Source organism: Heteronotia binoei, chromosome 8 (assembly GCF_032191835.1).
Source record: "Heteronotia binoei isolate CCM8104 ecotype False Entrance Well chromosome 8, APGP_CSIRO_Hbin_v1, whole genome shotgun sequence".
Classification (NCBI taxonomy): domain Eukaryota; kingdom Metazoa; phylum Chordata; class Lepidosauria; order Squamata; family Gekkonidae; genus Heteronotia; species Heteronotia binoei.
The window spans coordinates 4644045-4668182 of NC_083230.1; the positions used below are offsets into that span (position 1 = coordinate 4644045).

Consider the following 24138-nt stretch of genomic DNA (forward strand, 5'->3'; position numbering starts at 1 on the left):
CCACATGTTTGTTCACCCCCTCAAAGAAATGTAACAGGTTAGTGAGGCAAGATCTTCCCTTACAGAACCCATGCTGAGTCTTCCTCAATAAGCCGTGTTCATCAATGTGTCTACTCATTCTGTCCTTGATAATGGTTTCTACCAACTTTCCCGGTATTGAAGTCAGACTGACTGGCCTGTAATTTCCCAGATCTCCTCTGGAACCCTTTTTAAAGATGGGGGTGACATTTGCTACCTTCCAGTCCTCAGGAACGGAGGCAGATTTCAATGAAAGATTACATATTTTTGTCAGGAGATCCACAAGTTCAACTTTGAGTTCTTTCAGAACTCTCGGATGTATGCCATCCGGACCCGGTGACTAATTAGTTTTTAATTTGTCTATCAGTTGTAGGACCTCCTCTTTTGTCACCTCAATCTGACTCAGGTCTTTCAACACCCCTTCCAAAATTAGTGGTTCTGAAGTGGGCAAAAAGTTCTCATCTTCCACAGTGACGACGGAGGCAAAAAATGCATTCAGCTTCTCAGCCATTTCCCTATCCTCCTTCAGTAATCCTTTTACCCCATGGTCATCCAAGGGCCTCATTGTCTCCCTGGCTGGTTTCCTACTTCTAATATATTCGAAGAACATGGGTTCTCTTATGTTCTTATGTTAAGCTGCAAGCATTCACGGACAATCAAGTATTTATTTTAGAGGACCCCATGAAGTCGATCACTATTTTAAAAAAGGAACTAGAGAATTTTGGTAGAGTGGAGGGGCTAAAAATAAATATTGAAAAGACGAAGATCTTGGTTAAGAATATTCCAAAAACTGAGACTATAGAACTACAACAAGCATCTGGCTTTCAAATTGTTAAAAAAGTGAGGTATTTGGGAATACAACTTACTAGCAGATGTAGTACAATATTTGAGGATAAATATTCAATGTTACTTAAAGAAGTAGAGCAAGATATACGTAAATGGCAAAATCTCCAATTGTCATTTATGGGTAGAATTGCAGCTCTGAAAATGAGTATTCTTCCTAAAATAATGTTTTTATTTCAAGCTATCCCAATACAGTTAAATAAGACCTTTTTTCATTCACTGAATAAGTTAACAAGTGACTTTGTGTGGCAAGGAAAAAGAACAAGAATAAGACGTAGATTGATTCAAGACTCTAAAGATAGAGGGGGACTATCACAATCCAATTGGGAAATTTATTATAAAGCAAATATACTTGTTAGGTTGAAAGAGTGGGCCAAACTAGAGAATAAAATAACATTAACGATTGAAGGTAATGATTTAAGAATTGGTTGGCATGCATTTATATGGTATGGAATAGATGGTCACAAATATTTTAAAAATCATTTAATAAGAAAGTCATTAATTGGTATATTGGAAAAAATGAGAAGATCTGTGTATGATGGGATTCCGAATTGGGTGGCCCCCCTGGAGGCATTTACGCAACCTCACCTATCAATACACGAAACACCACTAACATACGGAGCCCTGTTGAATAAAGATGGGTCTATCAGAACAAGTACTCAATTAGCGGACCAGAATATTCTTCTAGATTGGTGGAGAATGGCCCAACTAAAATCTAGATATTATAAAGATAAAGAGAAGGGCTTTTATTTGAAAGAAACCATCTTCGATAAACTTTTTCAAAAGACTGATGCCAACAAGATTAGTAAACTATAGAGTTTTCTCCTCCAATTAGAAATGCAGGATGAGGTGGTTGAAGACGTAATGATCAAATGGGATAAGAATCATTCAATCCATTTGGACCAATGGACTCAGATTTGGCAAACAAATATAAAGATTATTAAATTGATATCCTTTAGGGAATATATATATATAAAATGATATATAGATGGTATATGACTCCAGCAAAATTAGCAAAGATGTTTCCAGGTATATCCAACAAATGTTGGAAATGTGAGAATAATTTGGGAACATTTTTTCATATATAGTGGACTTGTAAAAGAGTCAAAGAATTTTGGATGAAAGTTCACGAAATACTTCAAAAATGTTAAAAACTGTTATTCCTTTCAAACCAGAACTGTTTCTATTAAACTTAATGCCGGATGAAACGGGCAAAGTAGAAAGGCATGTGATAGTCCATGTCAAAACAGCCGCAAGGATTTTGCTAGCACAATATTGGGGGAAAAAATGAAATTCCAACAATGGATGAGTTAATTGAAAAAATTTTAGACACTGCTGAAATGGATAAATTTTCTAATATGTTAAGAATTAAACCTAAAAAATATGTTGATGAAAACTGGAATTTATTCTATGAGTGGTTGACAAAGGAGAGAGAGAGAGAGAGAGAGAAATGAATGTCATTAAAAGAAAGATGTATATAAGCCACTGAGAAAGTAGCAATTCTATTTTTTTGTTATTAAGGCAATTCGTTTTTTATTTCAGAGGCCAAGGTTGTATGTAAAGAGGTTTTAAGTGAGCTTATCTCCTTATTTGTTTGTAACTGGTCTTTTTGTTTGCTTGTTTCTATCTGGTACTGTTTTGCTATTGTTTGTTATTTGAAAATAAAAATAAAAACCAGGAAAAAAAATAAATTAGTTGCTTGGAGGTACATAGGAGCTCCTGAATTAACTCTCCTGCTTCACCTTGAGCATCAGCTGGTAACTGTTGAAGACTAGGAGACAGCTTTTTCAAGAGGACATGGTTGTAAGCTGAGAAATATGATAAATAAGTTTGCATTCGTGCAGCAGAAGCAGTCAAAGAATAGATTTTTTTTAGCTATACTGTCAATTTTTCTCCCTTCCTTGTCTGGTGGCGAAGACAGACGATGTTGTTTCGACTTTGAGGAGGAATGCACTATAACTGAATTCAGTTCAGGAAATTTTGCATCTCCAGGTTGTACTTTGTACATAACATCATATTTCTTGGGGAGAAGTGATGTAGTAGATGGCTGATCCCAAGCTTCCTTCTGAGTGGCTATGTGTACTGGTAGAACTGGAAGTACTGAGGAAGTAGGGACATCTGAATGCAAAATATCATGGACCACATCTGGCAGGAGTTTCAAGGGTAGTTTGAATGCCCAAGGTTGAGGTTAGGCATTGCAAGAACTCCAGGTAACCTTTGTTACCTTCAGTAGGAGATAAATTCCAATATGAGCCTTGAGGAATCAATGGAGGAGTTTCATATGGCTTACCAGGCGCATTGGACCCCGCTGAGCCTTCTGAGTCAGAGACATCAGAGTCGGTACCAGACAGAATAGGTGGGACTTGATCTGGCCTAGGATCCGAAGGTAAGTTGCCAAGATTAGCCTCCGTCTGTTTGTCTTGGGTACCAACTGTCGGTGTCGGGATCCGAGGCTGAATGTTCTGAAGATCTGGAACAGGAACTCGATGAAGAGATGGTAACTTTCTGTCCATTGTATCTTAAATCCTATGAGGCGATGGAGACTGGGGGTGCAGTTGTGGAGGATAGCAAAATGGTTGGTAATCATGGTAATCCTCATAGTGGCATTAGCAATGTTGATAATAAGATTCATAGTGCAAGTCATCATATCGTGTAGGGAAATAATGACAGTCCCAAGGACAGTAGGGACAGTAACAACAAAGAGGCGATCTTGGATGCATAGATGTATTCGACCGCAAGGAGCCACAGCTAATCACTGACCCTGAGCTGACAGAAGGGTCTGATGAAAGTCTCCTGGCAGGCGATCTCTTTGGAAAGTGCTCAACTGGGTTCGTTTTAGTAATGTCCCTGAACAACAGAGCTGAGCGGGTTCCAGCTGTGTAAGCCAGTTGTTGTTCAGTTGCCTAAAGAAGTATCAGAAGCAATCGGGTTGACCCCAGGAGTAGAAGTCAGGATCGGGTCCGAAGTAGCACCCGGCTGCAAATCTTGTGACAGGGATGCCACAGCCTCGGCATTAGACCGAACGCTCAGAGTCACCAATGTCAGCCCATCATAAGGGGTTGCACCGTCTTAGGTAATAGGGCAAAAGAAATCAAGCTGGCATCTCAGGACTTCTTTGGTTTCTTGTGAGGAGTTGGTGCCAATTTCAAGGATGAATGGCACTTCTTTGTAGATGGTGCATCTGCCTTCTTATAGGTATGAGAGGTACAAAGCACAGAGAGAGCCCAAGAGATGGTACCGAGGCCTCCCTGGATGGTAAGGGGGCAGATGGACCTGAGTCGGTGCCATGCACCTGCGCCATAAGCGTGAGGGCGTTCTCCATTAAGAAGGTCCGAAAGCACAGTTCTTTCTAGCTTGTTGGCCAAAGTTGGCTCAATGAGAGCAGGAATCTGTCTGGTGATGTTCACCCAAACAAAAAAGACAAGTATCATGCCTGTCGGTTGGGAGGGTCTTAGCGTTACAGCAAACACATAGCTAAAAAATGCTCCTCCTTCCATATGCGAGGACCCAACCCGTCAGCCAAAAATTATGATGGGTAGGGTAGGACGGGCAGGTAGGGAAAGGGGAACTGGGACAAAATAAAAACGAGGGTAAGTCTTTTTTAAAAAAATGTGCAGAGGAAAAGAACCGAAAGCGAAAGCTTATCTGTGGAGAAAAACGTTGATGACGAGGAGAAGAATTCCGTCCAGCCAGGCAAGGGTAAGGAAGGAACTGAGGTGCGGGCATGGCCGGTGCCTGCTCCCCGAGAGCTGAGAGAAAGCCTGTCAAGGTAATTATCTCTAGAACTCTCCTGAGGAAAATGATTCTGCAGGCGCAATACTGAATGTATGGCCTGCACAGAGACCACGAAAAAGATCATCCCTAATTTATTCACTTCAAACATTTATATCCTGCCTCTCCACCCTAAGGTGAGCAAGACAGAGAACAAACATTTAGTGCACAAGTCAAAAATATAAAAATACATTAAAGTAAACAAATGCCAAACAAAACAGCAGTGAAATAATAGATACAAAACAATAGAAACACCATCAAGAAATCATCAACATCTTTTAAATAAAAGATTCTAAATAGAACTATACAAAGATGATTCAAAAGTGAAAAAGGAGAACATGCCAAGTGAATGTTCCCAGAGAGGCTGTTCTCAGTACTACCTCTGAAAAGGTCTGTTCTTGGTCTGTTCAGCCTTACCTCCAAGTACAACCGCAGTAAGAAGGCAGCCATACAGGGACAACCGCAGGACTATACATATTACTGCTTCCATATAACGTGGTTTGGTGCCAGTAAAAGAACTTACCTCTACAGGATGTTTCTTATAATGATGGGACTTCCTGTTCCGAAATGCACAATCATTGAAAGTACGTTCTGTGCTACGACGCAAGTGATAGCCAGTGTCTGGTCCCTCCTCACTTGAAACTTCATCAGACATGTTTGCCATTGTTCTGTGAGTATCCTAGGACAATTAAAGGTCAGCTGCTAGTAAATGTTATGTTGGTTTTATTCTAATCATAGCTTTGCAAGGACTGCAATTAATCTCTGTATATTTTAAAATGATAAAATAAGACTTAAACAATATTTTCCCTCCACAAGGTAATTGCTCTCATAGCAAAACATCATTTATGCACTGTTATTTATTTAAATCTCTGTTATTTATTTAAATCCCATGCACAATTAGTCAATTGAACAATTATGAAGGGCAGGGTAGGCCAGTAGGACTTTTGGTATTGCAATGTTTGTACAGGATGGGCAGAAACTGAACCATGAATCATGATTTCTGCAAAAAAAAAAAAAAAATTGGGTGATTCGTTCCAAACTGGTTTGTCTGCTCCTGCCGCATGTGAACACAAACTGGTCTTCTTTCTTGGTATGTCATGTGGCTCGTGTTTACTTTGTTTTCCCAGATAGCCTGGCGCTGGCATGATTTTCCAACCCCTGCATTTCTGGACAGTTTCCAGTGAAACTGACTAGAAGCAGCAGCTCCACTTTTTCTGGCCCCCTGCACTTCTGGTCAGTTTCCAGTGAAAATGACTAGATGCTGTAGCTCCACTCCCCCTGGCCTTCTGCATTTCTGGTTAGTTTCCAATGAAACTGGGTAGATGCCGCAGCTCTGCTTTCCCCAGCCCCCTGTGGCTTCTAGTCAATTTCACTGGAAACTGAACACAAGTGCAGGGGGATGGGAAGAGTGGAGCTGCTGCTTCTGGTCAGTTTCCAAGCTTCTTTGGATGAAACGGACCAAAGGCTGCAGGGTGGCTTCCCTTTCTTTCCCTAGCTTGACATACTCCTAGGAGAGCAGTTTACTGGGGGTACCTGCTTTAGGGGGCTGTAGCTCAGTCCCCTGAACTCCAATTTGTACCAAACTTGTACAACAGGTAGAGGAGAGTCCTCTGGAGTTTGCCACAAGTTTGGCATCTCTAGCCCACTCAGTGGGGCCATTCTACACCTTCCTGAACCAAATAAACCATGGTTTGGGAAACTGAAAAAATACAAAATGAACCAAACCACTAATTTGGCAACCCAACAAACTATGAAATGAAACAAACCACCGTTTTTGTGTTCCATGCCCATCCCTATTCCACAGCATTCTAGAATGCTCATCTGTACACATTAACAGTGAACTGTTCAGTGAACCTGGAAAGAAAAAAAAAACAGTAGGAACATAACTGCATCAGTTCCGCCTCTGGTTTGCTTGCTGACTCTATTCCAAGTCAAAGACTTACATGTCCTCATTTTTTAAGAGTTAAAAGCTACTTTTATGAGCCACAGACAATGAGAGCTGAAATCATAAATATTCCTATTTCAGGGTTGCCACTAAAATTTTATCTTTCATTTCCCTGACCAACACTTGTCAATTTCCCTGACCACCATTCAAATATAACCGCAAGTTAAAAAATGAATAGGTCGTGTTGCATTAATGCAAGGCTTAATGAAATGTTCCACTCTACAACTACACAAGTCTCAACTGCAAAAATCTTTGTCAAAGTAAGAGATTTAATATCAGCTTCTTTCAAAATTAACTAGCAACATGGGCCATTGGCCTGATCCAACATAATATGTTGGATTTCTAGCTTGATCATTACAAGGGCAGAGCAATCTAATAAGTCTAGAGTTACAAATCATACATACATACGATTGTAAAGGAAGGACATCTTGTAATAGATAACATTCTGAACTTTTTAATTAACAATAACTTGTTCCTCAGGTCAATTATCAGTCTCACCCCTCCCCCTTTCTTTTCAACCAAGTCCATATATTGCTCTTTCAGAGGTACTTTAGTGATTACCTTTTTGCTTAGTAGGGTGTCTACTTCTATCACCTTAGTTACAATGGACGTCGATGCCTTGTATACTAACATCCCCTTAGAGGAAACTAGACTTGTTCTTGAGAAATACTTGGATCAAAGACAGGATTTATGGCCACCCAAACATTTTCTCTAGGACACAGCTGACATTATTTTTGAACATAATTATTTCAATCAGATTTTTTTCTTCAAGTCAGTGAGGTAGCTATGGGTTTCCCTGCAACTCCACCCATCGCAAATCTTTTCATGGAACAATTTTAAATTAAGTTTTTTTATCATTCACATGTTAATCCCATCTGTAGACATGTGGTGGCGCACTTTAGATACACTGATGACATCTTTTGTCTTGTAAATGATGCTTCCGTTGTTTCCCCGTTTGCTGACTGGTGTAATTCTTTACACCCTACCATCAAATTTACACATCAGTGCAGCAATGTCAGTCTTAATTTTTTGGATACAACGGTTTATGTTATAAATAACAGGCAGTTAGGAGTAAGAATTTTTCAGAAACAGGCTGACAAAAATGCATTGCTCCAGTACTGTTCCTTTCATCCCTATCACATCAAGAAAAACTTACATTTAGTCAGTTTTTACGAGTTAAAAGGAGCTCCACTTCTTCTATGGATTTTTACAAGGGTAGTAGAATCTTGACTAATGCTTTCTTGTCACGTGAATATCCTAGGGAGGTGATTCTTTATGCAAAAATTAGGGCAGACACTGTTTCCAGGAAGTCACTTTCTGAAAAAAAAAAGCCCCATTTTCCTAACAACTTTATTTGTTCTTTGACTTTTTCTCCAGGCAACAAACTAGTTGCACAGATTCTCCGGAGACATTGGCATATTGTTCAGTCTGCTTTGGGGGATGTACAGTTTCCCATAATTGGCTGGAAGCAGGGTTGTAACTTACAGGACTCTTTAGTCCATTCAGATCCTGGAGTTAGGTCTACTCATTACATGCATCTTCCTAAAGGGGATTACAAATGTGGTAAATCATGTGTAGTGTATAATCACACTATTCAAGCTAGCATGGTAACCATTAATAATTCTACCTGGCAATTAGAACACTTTTCCAACCGTGAAACATCTCAAATATTTTATTATGTTCAATGTTCTTGCTCTCCACCTCTATCCTATATAGCAGTGATGGCGAACCTTTTAGAGACCAAATTACCAAACTGCAACCCAAAACCTACTTATTTATCACAAAGTGCCAACACGGCAATTTAACCTGAATACTGAGGTTTTAGTGTAGAAAAAAACAACTCATAGTGAAATTAACAAACGGAAAGAACATTTGGTCTGGATAGCATTTGCTTAGGAAACCAACAAAATAGTAACATGTCAGAATGGGAGAATGATGGCAAGAGTGTCATTAGGCAATAAATGGAGGCTGTTCATTGCTCTGTTGCTTGCAAGTCTGGGTTAAACTGAGAACATGCCTTTCCCAGAGGTGTTCCTGCCCATCTAATTTACTTTTGAACGTGTGACATACATTATAAACATCATTCTAGTTTGCCATTTGGAAAAAAGAATACATTAAAATATAGCGTGTTTAGTAGGAGCTGGTGGTTAGGGTGTCCAAATCAGATCTGGGAGGTCCTGATTCATATGCCCATTCTGCCCTGGCAGCTTGCTGGGGAACCTTGGACCAGTAATATACTCTGAGTTAACCCGCCTCATAGGTTCGTTGTGAGGATAAAAGAGAAGGGGAGATTGTGTCAAACCACTTCAGTGTCCTTTTGGGGGAGGAAGGCAGGAAATACATTATGTTAGTTAATAAATAAAGTTGATGAAAGGAGCCCACTGATTTATACGGCTAAATCTGAGTCCAGCGGCACCTTAGAGAACAAGATTTTTGAGTGTCAAAACTCCTTTTATCTCATCGAGGGAGCTCTAATGCTGGAAAGCTTGTGCCTCCTCCCGCAAATCTTGTTGGTCTATAAGGTGCTCCTGGGCTCAAATCTAGTTGTTCTACTATGGATCAGCACGGCTACCCTTGGAAACTTCAGCGATAGTCTGAATTGTATTAACTAGAAAATCTGATGTGAGAAAGGAGGGCCAGTTTGGTGTAGAGGTTAAGTGCATGGACTCTTATCTGAGAGAACTGGGTTTGATTTCCCACTTCTCTACTTTCAGCTGCTGGAATGGCCTTGGGTCAGCCATAGCTATTACAGAGCTGTCCTTGAAAGGGCAGCTTCTGGGAGAGCTTCTCTCACCCCCACCTACCTCACAGGATGTCTGTTGTGGGGGAAGAAGATAACAGAGATTGTGAGCTGCTCTGAGACCCTGAGATTGAGCGTGAAGGGCGGGATATAAATCCAATATCTTCTTTCTTTAAACTAAAACTGCAATCCTGTGCATGTGCAGAGAGTGGGTGCCACAATGCTCACTGTAGATTACTTCCGAGTAACCATGGAGAGTAAGCCCAATAAGGAAAGGCTAGGGACTTGGGGATATTCAGTCTGGAGAAGAGGAGGTTAAGGGGGGGGAAGACCTGATTGCTCTTTTGAAGTATTAGCAGGGCTGCTACTTAGAGGAGGGCAGGGAGCTGTTCCTGCTGGCAACAGAGGAGAGGATTGGCATAGGAAAAACTTTTTAACAGTAAAAGTTGTTCAACAATGCAATTGACACCCTTACTGGCAGTCTTTAAGCAGCAGCTGGACAAACACTTCTCAGGGATGTTATGGGAAACCAGAACAGCATTGCAACAGTTCAAAAACAGCTTAATTTGCCTTATGGTCCCTGTGGCTTGAAAGAGCTCTGCTCAGATACTGCTATCAGAAGCATCGTATTTGAAAGCAAGGAAGCCTGCAGGTTCTCCCTTTCCACTCCTAAATCAGAGGTGATCCCAGCCGCTGTTTCTGCCAGATTAGTGGGATCCAACATTTCCTGTAATAAACCCACATCCCTTCAAAAAAAGTGCTTGATTCAAGGTCCTGATCTCTCCCCAACCCCCCCATCCCCACACCCGTGCTCTCTTCTTCCCTTCGGTTTGGACTGTGCCACAACAGTTTTGAAATATGAAACGCAGCCAGGTCTTGGCCACATGAAAACCTGAAGCTGCCTTATAACCATCTCTCTAGTGCAGGGGTGGCCAAACTGTGGCTCGGGAGCCACATGTGGCTCTTTCACACACATCGTGTGGCTCTTGAAGCCCCCACCAGAAAAGGCATTTGTCTCTTTAAAGCACTTCTTCAAGCCAAGCCAGCCAATGTCTTGGAGAATGTATTTAAAGTTCAAGTTGCTTTCTTTCCACCCCTCTCTCTCCCTCCCCACCTATGTTCATTCCTTCCTGCCTGTCTGCTCTCACACATCTGACGTTCGTATCTGGTGGCTCTCACACATCTGACATTTATTCTATGTGGCTCTTATGTTAAGCAAGTTTGGTCACCCCTGCCCTAGTTGGTCCCATCTAACCCCCCCTCCAAAACTGCAGGAACACATGCAAGGAATTTTCCTCTGTGTGTTGTGATTGGGGGCTGCATTGTGGTTGCATACCCCTCCATGTCAGAATTCCAAAGGTGCCCACGAGCTCAAAAAGATTGGAGTGCCCTGTTGTCATTCTGAAGGAGGCCCAGTTAGGGTTGCCAGGTTTGGGTCGGGAAATACTTGGAGATTTGGGGTAAGGAGCCTGAGTTTGGGGAGAGGAGGAGCTTCAATGAGATATGACTCCAGAGTACACCTTCCAAAGAGAGCCAGTTTGGTGTAGTGGTTAAGTGTGCGGACTCTTATCTGGGAGAACCGGGTTTGATTCCCCACTCCTCCACTTGCACCTGCTAGCATGGCCTTGGGTCAGCCATAGCTCTGGCAGAGGTTGTCCTTGAAAGGGCAGCTGCTGTGAGAGCCCTCTCCAGCCCCACCCACCTCACAGGGTGTGTGTTGTGGGGGAGGAAGGTAAAGGAGATTGTGAGCCTCTCTGAGACTCTTTGGAGTGGAGGGCGGGATATACCGGTAAATCCAATATCTTCAAAGCAGCCATCTTCTCCAGGGAAACTGATCTCTTATCGCCTGGAGATTCATTGTAATCCCAGGAGGTTTCCAGCCACCACCTGGGGGTTGGCAACTTTGTTCTGCACCCATACTCAGAAGGATATAATGCCACAGGATCCACCTTCCAAAGCAGATATTTTCTCCAGGCGAATTGACCTCCGTCACCTGGAGATCAGTTGTAAAAGCCAGCAACCTCCAGCTACCACCTGGAGCAGGGGTGGCCAAACCGTGACTCAGGAGCTACAGATGGTTCTTTCGCAACTATTGTGCGGCTCTCAAGGCCCCCACCGCCCCATCGGCCAGCTTGGAGAAGGCATTTGTTTCTTTGAATCCCTCTCCAAACCATGCCACTCAGAGCCCTCTCGGTGAGCACGTGCGCTCCCTGACCCTCCCCCATGCATGAGGCTTGGCTCCCCTCGAGGTCCCCCCCGCCTTCCCTCTCTCCCCAGAGCTACAATGCAGCTGTGCTCCATGGCCCCCCTCCTCCTCAGAGGTGCTCTGAACTGCGCTGCACCAGAGCTGGACCCTACCGGCTTTGATGCGGCTGGTGTGCCTTCTTACTCTTTGAAGCCAGATGTGAGGGGGAGCAAAGCCTTCTCCCGCGCGGGTTTTAAAGAGTTAGACGGCACACTGGCCGCATCAAAGATGGTAAGGTCCAGTTTTGGCACAGCGCGACTGGGCGTGCCTCTGAGGAGGAGGGGGGCCATAGAGCACGGCTGCATTGCAGCTCTGGGGAGACAGGGAAGGCGGGGGGCCATGGGGGGGACCCAAACCTCGTGTGTGTGTGGGGGGGGAAGGGAGCACGTGTGCCCACAGAAAGGGCTCTGAGTGCTGCTTCTGGCACTCGTGCCATAGGTTCGCCACCAATGCTATATAGGATCTTCTATACAGCTGTTTAAGGTGCGCTTTTTGGAACACCTTTCTTGGGTTAAACAAAAGTTTTGGAAGCTCTCATTGTAAATCATATGACTGAGTTTAATCATGATTCTAAGGCTTTGAGATGTGGTATTATTTACAAATTGCAATTTTCTAATCCATATGATATCAAGGAGGTGCACAAAATTCTCCTACAAAAGGAATCTTTCTTCATAAATTTGGCACCATCATTCCTCAAGGTCTTAATGCGTCTATGTACCTTTTCCCCTATCTCTAAACTTGGAGTCTCCTTTAAGAATCAGTTCCACAGCCTACTGGAAAGATTTAACTTCGGGCTGCAGCTTCTGCCACAATGGAGAACCGATAGTGCTTGCTTTGAGTAATTGATCAGTAACACTGTGTTTGTAGCGTATAGAGCACTGGGTAAGCTCTCATTTCTTATTGTTTTTGCTTTCTTATCTCTATTAACACAAGAAAGGCACTGACGTTCTTCTAAACAAAAATCTCCATTCAGTTCCAGACCAATTACTATCAGCCACCAATGAGAACTGTTGCCTTGTGAAAATGATCTATACTTACTTTGAATCGAGCTGTGGGTGAGTCTTGATTTTTTGAAAATGGTTGTTGTGACTTTTTTGGAGTGTATTATATCAATTGTATTTTTGCTTTATTTTCATATTTAGTTCCAGAGAAATTAATCTCTTTTGTTGGAAGAAGAATCGTATTCAAAAAACATATTATCGGAAATGTGTCACAAACAATTTGTTTTCTGGATGAGAAACTCTGGCACTTTTATATAAGTTTTCATGTATAAATTGTTATTTTTATACCAATGGACTATACATGGAATTGATTGTGATTTGAATGTATCTTCAGACATGTAGTGTATACTTCTGTGTATATACGTTTATGATATAAGTGCAAATTGATCACTTTTTAGGAGTAAACAAAATAAGTATTATAGCAAACTAGTATTATTTTTGAGTAACAGTTATACGTGTTGGCAGATTTAACACTTCCGACACGGTTTTCCCCTAGTCCCCACCTGGGGATTGACAGCCCTAGTTGCATCAGAACCCAGAGGGACATATGGATCCCAGCTCTGGTTATCACTGTATGCATCACATGGATCCTCTAACAGAGACCTCAGGGAAGAGATGGGGATGCACCATAAGGTCCAACTGACAATGGTTGATGACGGGATGGTCCAGAATCAACAAGTTCACCCTTCAACATTGATGGAGCCAACATCAGAGAGTGGCCTTATGGTGAAGGGATTCTTAGACTCAGTGGGGATCTGGCAACAGGTTGAAGAGATGGGTGTTTCAAAACTGTGGCCTTATGACTGGAGGAAGAAGACTGACTTCAATTAATTCAAAATGGTTTTTTTACGTGCTTAGTCTTGTTTCAAGCCTTTTTAGGGAGAGGCTCTGAAGCACTTCTCCCAGGAGTTGCTGGGGTGGCAGTCCATTTTCAACACTGTGCTGGGAGCTAAGGGCTCTGAAATTGGTCTCAGGCCCAGGCCCGTAGCCACGGGGGCGGGGGGACCACAGCTCCCCACTCCCTTGTTCCTTTATGGACCCTCCTTTCCCTGGCTCCCGCTATCTCCGCCACCACTTTTCTGGCGGCCCCAATCTCTGCGCTGCTCTGGTGACCCCCCCACCTAACTCCGTGGGTGCCTCTCCCTCCCACCCACCCACCTCACTCACCAACCCGGCAAAACAGTGAAGAGCTTTCCGGTGCGCTCAGCAAGTTCAGCGCTGGCCGCCCTAGCATTGAATGTCCTAAGTGTGTCAGAAAGCTGTCGTAGGAACCGCCAGCCTCAGAGTGGGGGGGCGCCCTGAAAGAGCCCCAGGAGCCTGCTCTTTACTGTTTTGCTGGGTTGGTAAATGAGTTGGGAGGGAGGGGGAGGTGCTGCACAGAGGGGGGCAAAGCCGCCAGAGAGGCGCGGAGATCGGGCCGCCAGAAAAGTGGTGGCGGAGAGAGCAGGGGCTGCCAGAAGGGGGGGCCCCTCCACCCCAAATTTTTTTCTGTGGGTCCCCCCAACTGGAATTTTCTGGCTACGGGCCTGCTCAGGCCCACTGGAGCCAACAATAAGCAGATTAACTTCTCTGGATTCACTCTTAGTGTTGTTCTTGGATTATCATTGGAAGAGTTGCCTGACAAAACTTTTCCCTATAGAGCAGCTTTCAAACATTCTGTCTTTTAGGAGTGAACTGTATACATACTGGGCACCTCAAGATATCATGCTCTTTTCTGAGACACAGTAGACACACAGAATGGTTGTCCATAGGGGGGATTTGCACCCCCAAAACATGCATTTTTAAAAAGTATTTTCTGGGTCATATTGTTTGAGGTTAGTTGATCTTAATCACTTTTATAGTGAAAATGGTCTGCTGGAGGAGGAAAAAAGGCTGAAGGCTGAAATTTTCTTCACATGGAGTTTTCATGGAGGCAGAGAGAGAACTGAGGGTAAGGTGCTCTGCCCATTCCTATTATGCTAGAAAAGGCACAAAAGCAGAGTGGAGGAGGGGAAAGGAGTGCCTTCCAGAGTTTACAAACTTCAAAGTCTCTCCATGGTAGGCCTGCACAATAATCCATGTGTGACTGCACAACAAAAGATCCCAATCTCACTCCCCTGCTTAGAGTTTTTAAATCCAAACATCTGGTCTATGATCAGCTCCCATTTGGAGATTTGCATAGCAATCCAAGTAAGCATTGCTAGGGCAGGCAGTGGGAAACAAATTGGGCACGCAGATAGGAATGGATGACTAGCTGGGATGAAACAAGGTGTATGGCAACAGAAGCCACTGCCAGTCACAGAAAAGGTGGCTAGGAGCAGTACTGCTACCTCTCTCTCTCCTGCCATGCCCTGCCTTCCCCAAGGAGAACAGGCCGACAAGTGAAGTGTGTCAAGGAAGAGACATCTTTCCTTCATCCTGTACCTGCAAGTTTCCTGCAGGTCCCTGCTTGTACAGTTCTAATTCATCTGGTTACCAGAGAAAACTTAAACTTCAAGTATGATTTTCCCCTATGCTAATGTGGGGGGGGGGGGGGGGACAGTACAGAGGAAAGTCTTACTTGAAGTTTTGAGCTGTCTTGATGGGATGTCAGAATGTTTAAACCAAAGTACTGATATTCAAAACTAAGAGACTGTTATGGGAAAGGGCAGACTATAAATTTGCAAAAATAATAAAAATAACAAAGTTTAAAAACAAAACAAAAAACAAACATTGAGCTAGATGGACTTTTGGTCTAGCCCAGCATGACAAGTCTTGCATCCTTATCTGCAGGTGGTAACAATAAGCCATCAAAAGCATTCTTTAAAAAAGAGAGATCAGACACTTACTTTATGATGACTAGAATTATTATTATATGTATTTCTGACTGTTCCTGTGCTCCAGCATGTCTCTTCTGATCTAGTAACTTCAGAGTGAACCTCATGGGACTGCAAGCCATCTTCACGGTTTTTGCCAGTCTTCTTTCCATCAAGGGAGACGTAGCCATTGTCAGTCTCTGTTGACTTATCTATTGAATTCTTTGCTTTCTTTGATCTAGGATTAACACATACATGAAGTTACTAGTTGTTTGTTAATCCTGTCCCCAATTGCTACATCACTGAAACACACCAACAGGTATACAAAATTTAACATTTGCCACAAACTGTCCATACACTTAAATCTATAAAACATCATGAAAGTAATTTCTATTTGATTGGCTCAGGATACACAAGAAAACCTATTTTCCATCAATTGCATATCCTGAAGGCATTATTTTGTTCATGGTCATATAAACTTGGCACTTCTTTCATCTTGCCCTCTCAAAACATCTAACAAACACTTGGTTCTCCTGAAATAGAATTTTTAAAATCTCATGATCATGCTTACCTGGCTTCTCTTCAATATTACTTAGCAACACATTTTAACAGCATTAGGTTTATAAGGCTCTTAATGACAAAAGCTCCAACATATGGATAAAATTAACTGCTGGCTGGAAAATTAAAGAAATTGGGCGGGGGAAAACCAGGAAGGGAATTTTTTTTAAAACTAGGCTGAAAACTTATAATGCTGCCATTTATATACAGCATCTCACAATATTGCTGCCTTTTTGGATAGTTTATATGCATTCATCCTTCACACATGGTATTTCAAGAAGCACTCCTGGAAACTACAAGCATTGTTTTTTAAAAGCCTAAGGAGTATATGTTGAATTCAAGAGTAAAAACTGACACTAGAGAGAGGAAGAGGGGAGAGTAAGTATTAACAGCTATGTAAAACAAATATATAATAATTCTATATAGGGAACAGAACAGAATTCTTATATAGCATACTATTTTAATCTGTTTGTATTCCATTTTTACCTTGATTTTTTTAACACAAAGGATCCTGTATATTTAATAATAAATAAATTGCCACAAGACGCCCATTATTGGCAGGGAAGAAATTCTAGGAAGAGTGCATGTCTGTTTAATGGGCTACATTAAGAGCCCTTTCCTCCCCCACAGTTTCTGAAGGCAGCAGCAGCTGCATTTCTACCTAGGTAGAAAGAGAGGCAATGCCTCTTGCTTCCACCATCCTTTGACCATTCTGCTATATATGTGCTGCTATCTAGTGAGTTCAGGCCTAAGAATGTAAAGTAGATGTGGCTTCAGAACCTTTCCTTCAGATACCTTGTCTGTTTGCTTTCTTTTGTCATGCATCTAAAAGAAACCAAGAGAAAGGACAACAGGAACAATGAGCCTAGTTCAGGGGTGGCCAATGGTAGCTCTCCAGATGTTTTTTGCCTACAACTCCCATCAGCCCCAGCCAGCATGGCCAATGGCTGGGGCTGATGGGAGTTGTAGGCAAAAAACATCTGGAGAGCTCTGTTGGCCACCGCTGGCCTAGTTGATGTCAGATAATACCCTTCACAAGAGAAGCCCAAAATGAGCTTCCAATCCTGCCTGCCTTCTACAGGAAGCTGACCCACTGGAAGCTTATAACTTTACTGGAATTTTTCAGGTACATTTTGGCTTCTCAAATGTATCCAGGCTGCAAAAGAAGCCAGCCCAAGATCAGCTGGATTGATGGGGAGTTGAGAGCTCCCCACCAGAGCATTTCTTGTGCTGCCTTCTCCTGCCGCCCAGTTTAAAGTATGTTCACATCTGCATGTGGCTTAAGATATGTATATGAAAATGGTGTTTTATTTTGCATAGGTCCAAAATCTAAAACAATGTTAAAAATAATCCCTGTGCCATGAATCACTACAGCAAATATTTGGAGATTGCAGATGACACTTCCACCGATGCAGAAGGGGGAAATACCAAAACTCTAATTTGTTTCACACCTACAGCAAAGCCAGAAGCAGTACTTGAGGCATAACAGCTGTACTAGAAAAGCAGTAGAGCAAGTGCATGAAGCTTTACAACAGCCAGTTTCTATTGCTGCAGACCTTTCTGATGAAGAAAGAGAAAAATAATCACTCTCTGCCCTATTTTGCATTGAAGTAGGAGAACTCAAGATTCTGTGAAATCAGCCTCAAATAAGAAATCAAAGAAGTAAGAAATTCGTATTATTTTACATCACCAAATGTAGGAAATCAAGCCACATATAATAATATCAACTAAATCCTCATATAAATATTGGAATACATCGCTCAAGAATTAAAAATTCTGTGACTAAGACTCCGCTTGTGGACCATATTCAAAAGTCACTACCATGAACCTAACTCACTAAGATTTTTTTGTCCTGACTAAGTTCGTACAAAAGCCTTATTCTACTTCTGACGCCAATAAATGGCTGCTTCAACAGGAAATGAAGTGGATACATAAATTACAAACTCTGGTCCCCTAGGATTAAATCAGAAATGGGACTTATGTTTTGTTTGAAAGTTTGCTTTGGTGCTTCTGCTGTGGAAATTTTAAGATGTATCTCTAAGATGCCTTCTGGGGCTTTTTGATCGGCTACACCTGTTTGTCTTTTAAATACCCACCAATGTGACTAGAAATTTGCAAGATTTTAGCTACTGCACCTGAATTTTGGAAGTGCCTTGAAGCATTCTTGCCATGTCTTGACTGTTAAACATTCAGGTGGGAGTAAATATTTTATATAAAATGAATTTTAGAAATAATGTTTAGCCCTTTAAAGTACTGAATTTATTGTGCAGTATTTTGTATTTATTGAATGCAGCTAGAGAAGATGCAATTGTGAAACGGGGACAATGGAGGACTATCGCGTCCACTAAGTGCCTCTCTTGCAGAGCTGCGTTTGGATCCTCATGCTTAAATGCATCTGGAGAGAACTTTGGAAGAACGGGATTCATATTTATTGGACTTTATGGACTTTAATTCAAGGTGGCATTTCCACTTCATCAAGTTCCTTCTTTCGTTGTTATACGAGGCTTGATTTATCATTATATGTGGCTTAATTTTCATTATATGTAGCTTGATTTCCAATATTTATATGAGGATTCAGTTCACATTCCTATATGTGGCTAGATTTCCTATATTTGGTGATGTAAAATAATATGAATTTCTTACTTCTCTGGTTTCTTATTTGAGGCTGGTTTCACAGAACCTTGGGTCCTCCTACTTCTACTTTTCCATGGACTCTCTTTGGTTGCTCACTATTTTGCATTGAAACAGGAAATTTTCAGTATTTTGACTTCAGGAACATTTAACTTTAAATCACTGATGGACAGCTGATAAGAAAGATTCAGTCATGATACAATATTGGATGCTAAATTACTGATGCTTGCAAACATTCTTCATCTCACTTTATATTGCACTCCAGTATATTCCCAGGACATTTCAGAAAAGCAGCTCACATTAAAATCCTATATAAAATTACAAATGCTAAAGGAAATTTTCTGAGGTTTTTTTCCAGAGTATTATATGAAATACAGAGGAGTGTGTAGATACAAGAAACACTGGGTATGCCATACATAAAGTTGATTAAAGGGGGGCAGTATTTTGTAAAATACCTGTCAAAATCAAAGGGTAAGTTCTTGGTTTGCATCTTCTTCATTAAGGTGTACAGCAAACTCTACAAGCTCAACAAAACTCCCTCAAGTAAGTTCATTTTATATTATAAAGGCTTTAGCTGTGTCTCTGGGCCTTGGTGAAAAATAAAGTTTTTGAGAAGTTTCTTTGTGTTAGATATTGTACATTTTTCGCATGCAAGTCATTCTCATTTTGTAATTGCATAGATTCCCACTGCTTTGAATGTGCTCCATAATCAAAATGACCTAAATATAGAAATTTTCGGCCCTGGTCCCATCCTTGTGGAATCAGCTCCCAGTGGAGATACGGGCCCTACTGGATTTGTCACCTTTCCGTAGGGCCTGTAAGACGGAGCTGTTCCGCCAGGCGTTTGGTTGTGGCAGGTGGACGCACTTTGCCTATACCATCAGCTATCCTCCCCCACAGTGATCTGTTATTGAGCTACTGTATATGGGTCACTGCGTATACTCCAACTTGCACTATGAGCCCACCCTCCTTTATATACTGTACTGTTTTGTGTTGCTGTTTTAATTGTATTTTATTGGTTTTATTGTATTGTATTTGCTTGGTTTTATTTGAATGTAATCCACCCTGAGCCCGCCTGGGAAAGGGCAGAATATAAATTAACTAAAAAATAAAATAATAACAATAATAATAAATAAATTTTCCTGTACCTTTCATAGTTCTTATAAGGCCAAACACACACACAAATTCATATAAACTAAAAACAGAGGGGAACACTGTGACCTTGAAGTGCTAAAAATGCTTGCCAGCAGCAACACATCATGATTAGAGGACACAATTTAAGTTTTAGGAAACTGCATCACCCTAACAGCAAAGATATAACATATTAATATAATAATGCTAAACATACAAATGTACACACAGTAAATGGCATTATCCCTTTTCTGGTTTTTTTATTCAAGGAGAGTAAGAGTTTTTGATTTTGCTTGCAAATTTTGAACTCAGATTGTAAGCAATTAATCCTCATTGTTTAGTAAGACTTTTTGTAGTTCAAAAAGTATACAATAATTTTCCTTGGCAAATTGGGTTTTAAAGCTATTACTATTAACTTGAACAAAGAACAGCAATGCTCCGAAGCAACCATCTCTCTGTTTCTCAAGCTGTTTATCAATTAACTTTTATTACAGAGGATATTTCATGATGGCATGGGTCTTCAATAGATCTGATACAAGTAGGGCTTTTTTTGTAGCAGGAACTCCTTTGCATATTAGGCCACATACCCTTGATGTAGCCAATTCTCCTGGCGCTTACAGTAGGCCCTGTACTAAGAGCCCTGTAAGCTTTTGGAGGATTGGCTACATCAGGGGGTGTGGCCTAATACGCAAAGGAGCTCCTGCTACAAAAAGTCCTGTCACTACCGATAATTCTCTCAACTGAGCAACCAACCAGTTAGGTTGCACAGTTAATACAGTTCACCATGTTTTAAATTGAGTGAAATCACTTTGAACAATTAACAATTTGAACAGAGGATCTACTATAAGACCTATGGTTAGGAAGGACAGTTTAAGAGAGGTGACAAAGTAATATCAAACCTCTCTTGTTCAAAACTGAGGAACTGTAAACAACCAACACACATGTAGAAACAAAAGAAAACCTTCTATTACAAGCTGAGTTTAAAAGTGACTTTTATATCTGTAAGTGTTGAAGACCTCAGCAGTAATTAACAGTGAATATTGTTAAATCAAAAGCAGATTTGAAAAATCTGCGACAAAGAAAATTCAGAACAATGGATTGTTTTTATCCTTTGGCATTTGTTGTCCAAAATTTCTCTAAATCATCAGTTTTTATTCATCTACTACTTCAGTTGTTTTTGTTTTCTTAAGAAAGATGCCACAGGCTATATTCTGATAATATTGTTAAAGCAGTGTTATAAATTACAGAGATCAGGTGTGCTTAGATGGATGCACAGAAGAGGTTGGAAATATAGATGTTTACTTGGTCAGAAAAGGGATAGTGCTCCTTTACGACAAACATAGCCTTAAATAAATACAAACCCTGATAAAAAGAAAGCGGCATGCCAGATATCTCTGAAGAAAACGCCAATACTGTAAGAGGTGCTTGTACCAGAGGTCTGTACTGTTCCTTCCTGTGTGTTATCTGTAGTACTAGAGCCATCTCCTTCCCTATGTACTTCCAAATGTGCTGCTTTCCTTAATTTCCTTCATCAGAAGAGATTAAAAGTGGAAGGTATCTTATAAGTGTTATTCACTAGCACTACAACATTTTCAGGGAACTTACAATCATGCAAAAAGGTGTTTTCAAACCAACTACCACTTCTGGCTTAACAAATATTTTGTTATTCAACACAAACAAAAAGTAAAAAAAATCATTTGTACAAATATGGGAATTTTCTTTATTGATTAGACAACACTGGAGCAGAAGAACAAAAACAGAAGCACAAGGTACATTCCTTCCCCATTATATCATTTATGTGTCTAAATAACCATTAAGTGCTGGTAGGATTAGGTTCATTGTTGTTGCGCCCTAAAAGATACTGATTTGTACTGGGTGCAGTTCAGTTGCATCTCATGTATTTACAGCATAACTGCACAAATGTTTAGGGACTACAGTTAAATTTTGTAAGACATCCATGGCAAAGAAAAAACCCTTAAAAGTTAAATAAAAAATATCAGCACCATCTAATCTTTTTAAAGCATTACGATTTTGAAGATTCTGAAATAAACATAAGGATCAAAGCCCGATAATCTGACCATAAACTGTACCTTCGCCTTCTTCCTCCTATACTTGGAGATGACTTGGGTGTCCTTGTGGAAACAATCTGGCAATGCACAGTTCCAAGAAGCAACATGAGCCACACTGGCCCTATTACTTCAGTCAGAGGTATTTTATGTGGACCTTCTATAGTATAGAACAATACAACTGCAGCAACTTATGAAAGGAATAAAAAGAAAATAAACAAAGGATGAGAAGTATCCAAGCCACACAAATATTCAATTTTTTTTAAAGACATGGAGACTGTTCATTTAGAGAGTATTCCATTACTTCTTTGTTACAATGGACATTAGGGATGGGAACAGAACACAAAAATGATGGTTTGTTTTGTTTCATAGTTTGTTGGGTTGCCTGAATTGGTGGTTTATTTTGTTTCATGGTTTTTTTCAATTTTCCGAACAATTCATGGTTCATTGGTTGTTAGGGCTGGGAAAGCATAGAACGGCCTCCAAGTGGACTAGAGATGCCAAATTTGTGGCAAATTCTTCAATGGACACTCCTCTACCTGCTCTCCAAATTTGGTGCTACAGCCCCCTAAGCAGGTGCCACTAGTAAACTGCTCTTTTAGGAGTATGTCAAGGTGGGGAAAGAAAGGGAAGCTGCCCTGCAACTTTTGATCTGTTTCACCCAAAGAAGCTTGGAAACTGACTAGAAGTAGCAGCTCCACTCTCCCCATCCGCCTGCACTTCTGTTCAGTTTCCAGTGAAACTGACTAGAAGCCATAGGGGGCTGGGGAAAGCAGAGCTGCGGCTTCTAGTCAGTTTCTCTGGAAACTGACCAGAAGTGCAGGGCACCAAGGAGAGTGGAGCTGCTGTTTGTAGTCAGTTTCTGGAAATTGACCAGAAGCATAGGGGGCCATGGAGAGCTGAGCTGTGGCATCTCGTCAGTTTTACTGGAAACTGACCAGAAGTTCAGGGGACCAGAGAAAGTGGAGTTGCTGCTTCTAGTCGGTTTCACTGGAAACTGATCAGAAGCTCAGGGATTGGGGAATTATGCCAGCGCTAGGCTGTCTGGTAAAACAAAGCAGACATGAACAAAAGGACATGCTAAAAAAAGAGGCCAGTTCATGTGTGGCAGGATCAGATGAACCAGTTTGGAATGAACCACAAATTGGCCATTTTTAGCATGAATCATGATTTGTGGTTCGGTTCATACCCATTCCTAATAGGGATGCTCCTGCCAAAATTAAGCACTTTTTATTTCCATGACATTGATTTACATTGCTGCCCTACGCAGTTACTTCAGTTTAAAGCCAATGGGTGGCACTGTTGAGCAGTAGATTCTGGACAGACTAAAAGAAATACTTATTTACACAAAGAGGGATTAAAATGAGGGATTTGCTGCTATAGGACGTAGTGATGGTCACAGGCATAGACAACTTTAAAGGGGTTTAGATAGATTCATGGAGGATAGGTCTATCAGTGGCTACAAGTTGTGGCTTAGGGCAGGGATGGCCAACGGTAGCTCTCCAGATGTTTTTTGCCTACAACTCCCATCAACCCCAGCCAGCATGGCCAATGGCTGGGGCTGATGGGAGTTGATGACAAAAAACATCTGGAGAGCTACCGTTGGTCACCCCTGGCTTAGGGGAACCTCCAACCACTGAATCCCAGTGGCAGAAGGCAACACTGGTGGAAGGTCTCATCCTCTGCCCTCTTGTTGGCTCTCCTTAGAAACTGGTTGGCCACTGTGTGAGAAAAGATGCTGGATTAGATGAACCACTAGTCTGAAATCAATGTATCTTAAAGGACTTAATTTTGATTGGATCATGACCTATTTGCCAGAACAAACCACTTCCTTTTAGAGATGTACTTTAGAGCCCATAAAATATAAACAAAATTTATAAATCAAAATGTAATTATTTATTGTATTTATAAATTGCCCAATCCCTGCTGTTGCAGGGTTCTGGGCGATGTACAACATGTATACAACCACAGCAAAATAAAACCAATTAAAACAAACTACTGAACATTATAGAAATCCAATGTAGAATAATAAACAAACCCAATTCTGATTAGCGGTTACATTCCTGGGGAGGGGGGAGAAGGCAAAAAGGTGGAAATAATAAAGAAGGGTGCCAGGCAGATAGAAATCATTGCTGTTCTTAACCAAAGGCCTGGCGTAACTTCTCTGCCTTGCAGGCCCTGCGGAATTGCAGTAGATTCAGCAGGGCCCTGATGGTGGTAGCAGAGAGTCCCACCTGGTTGGGGCCAGGGCCCCAATATGAATAATATGAATGACAATATGTAATATTAATAACATTGTACTGTACTGAAATTCAGATGCATTCCTACAATTCACATGTCTAGCAACAGCCTTCAGATTCTCTGATCTCAGAAGACACCTAAAGATCAAATCTAAAAAAAAAATAAAATCTTCCG

General features: G+C 41.3%; 1 protein-coding gene across 2 annotated transcripts in view; it reads right to left on the reverse strand.

Annotated features, from left to right (window-relative positions):
• PHTF2 (putative homeodomain transcription factor 2) overlaps positions 1-24138 on the reverse strand; it is a 181546-nt gene that overhangs the window by 58314 nt on the left and 99094 nt on the right. The window contains exons 5-8 of one of the 2 annotated variants that reach the window (XM_060244685.1): positions 21748-21913; positions 21019-21183; positions 15371-15575; positions 5164-5311 (exon numbers count right to left, since the gene is read on the reverse strand). In XM_060244685.1, the coding sequence (XP_060100668.1) occupies positions 5164-5311; positions 15371-15575; positions 21019-21183; positions 21748-21913 (684 nt within the window). The remainder of the gene's footprint in view (positions 1-5163; positions 5312-15370; positions 15576-21018; positions 21184-21747; positions 21914-24138) is intronic. The other variant, XM_060244686.1, reaches the window with a different exon arrangement.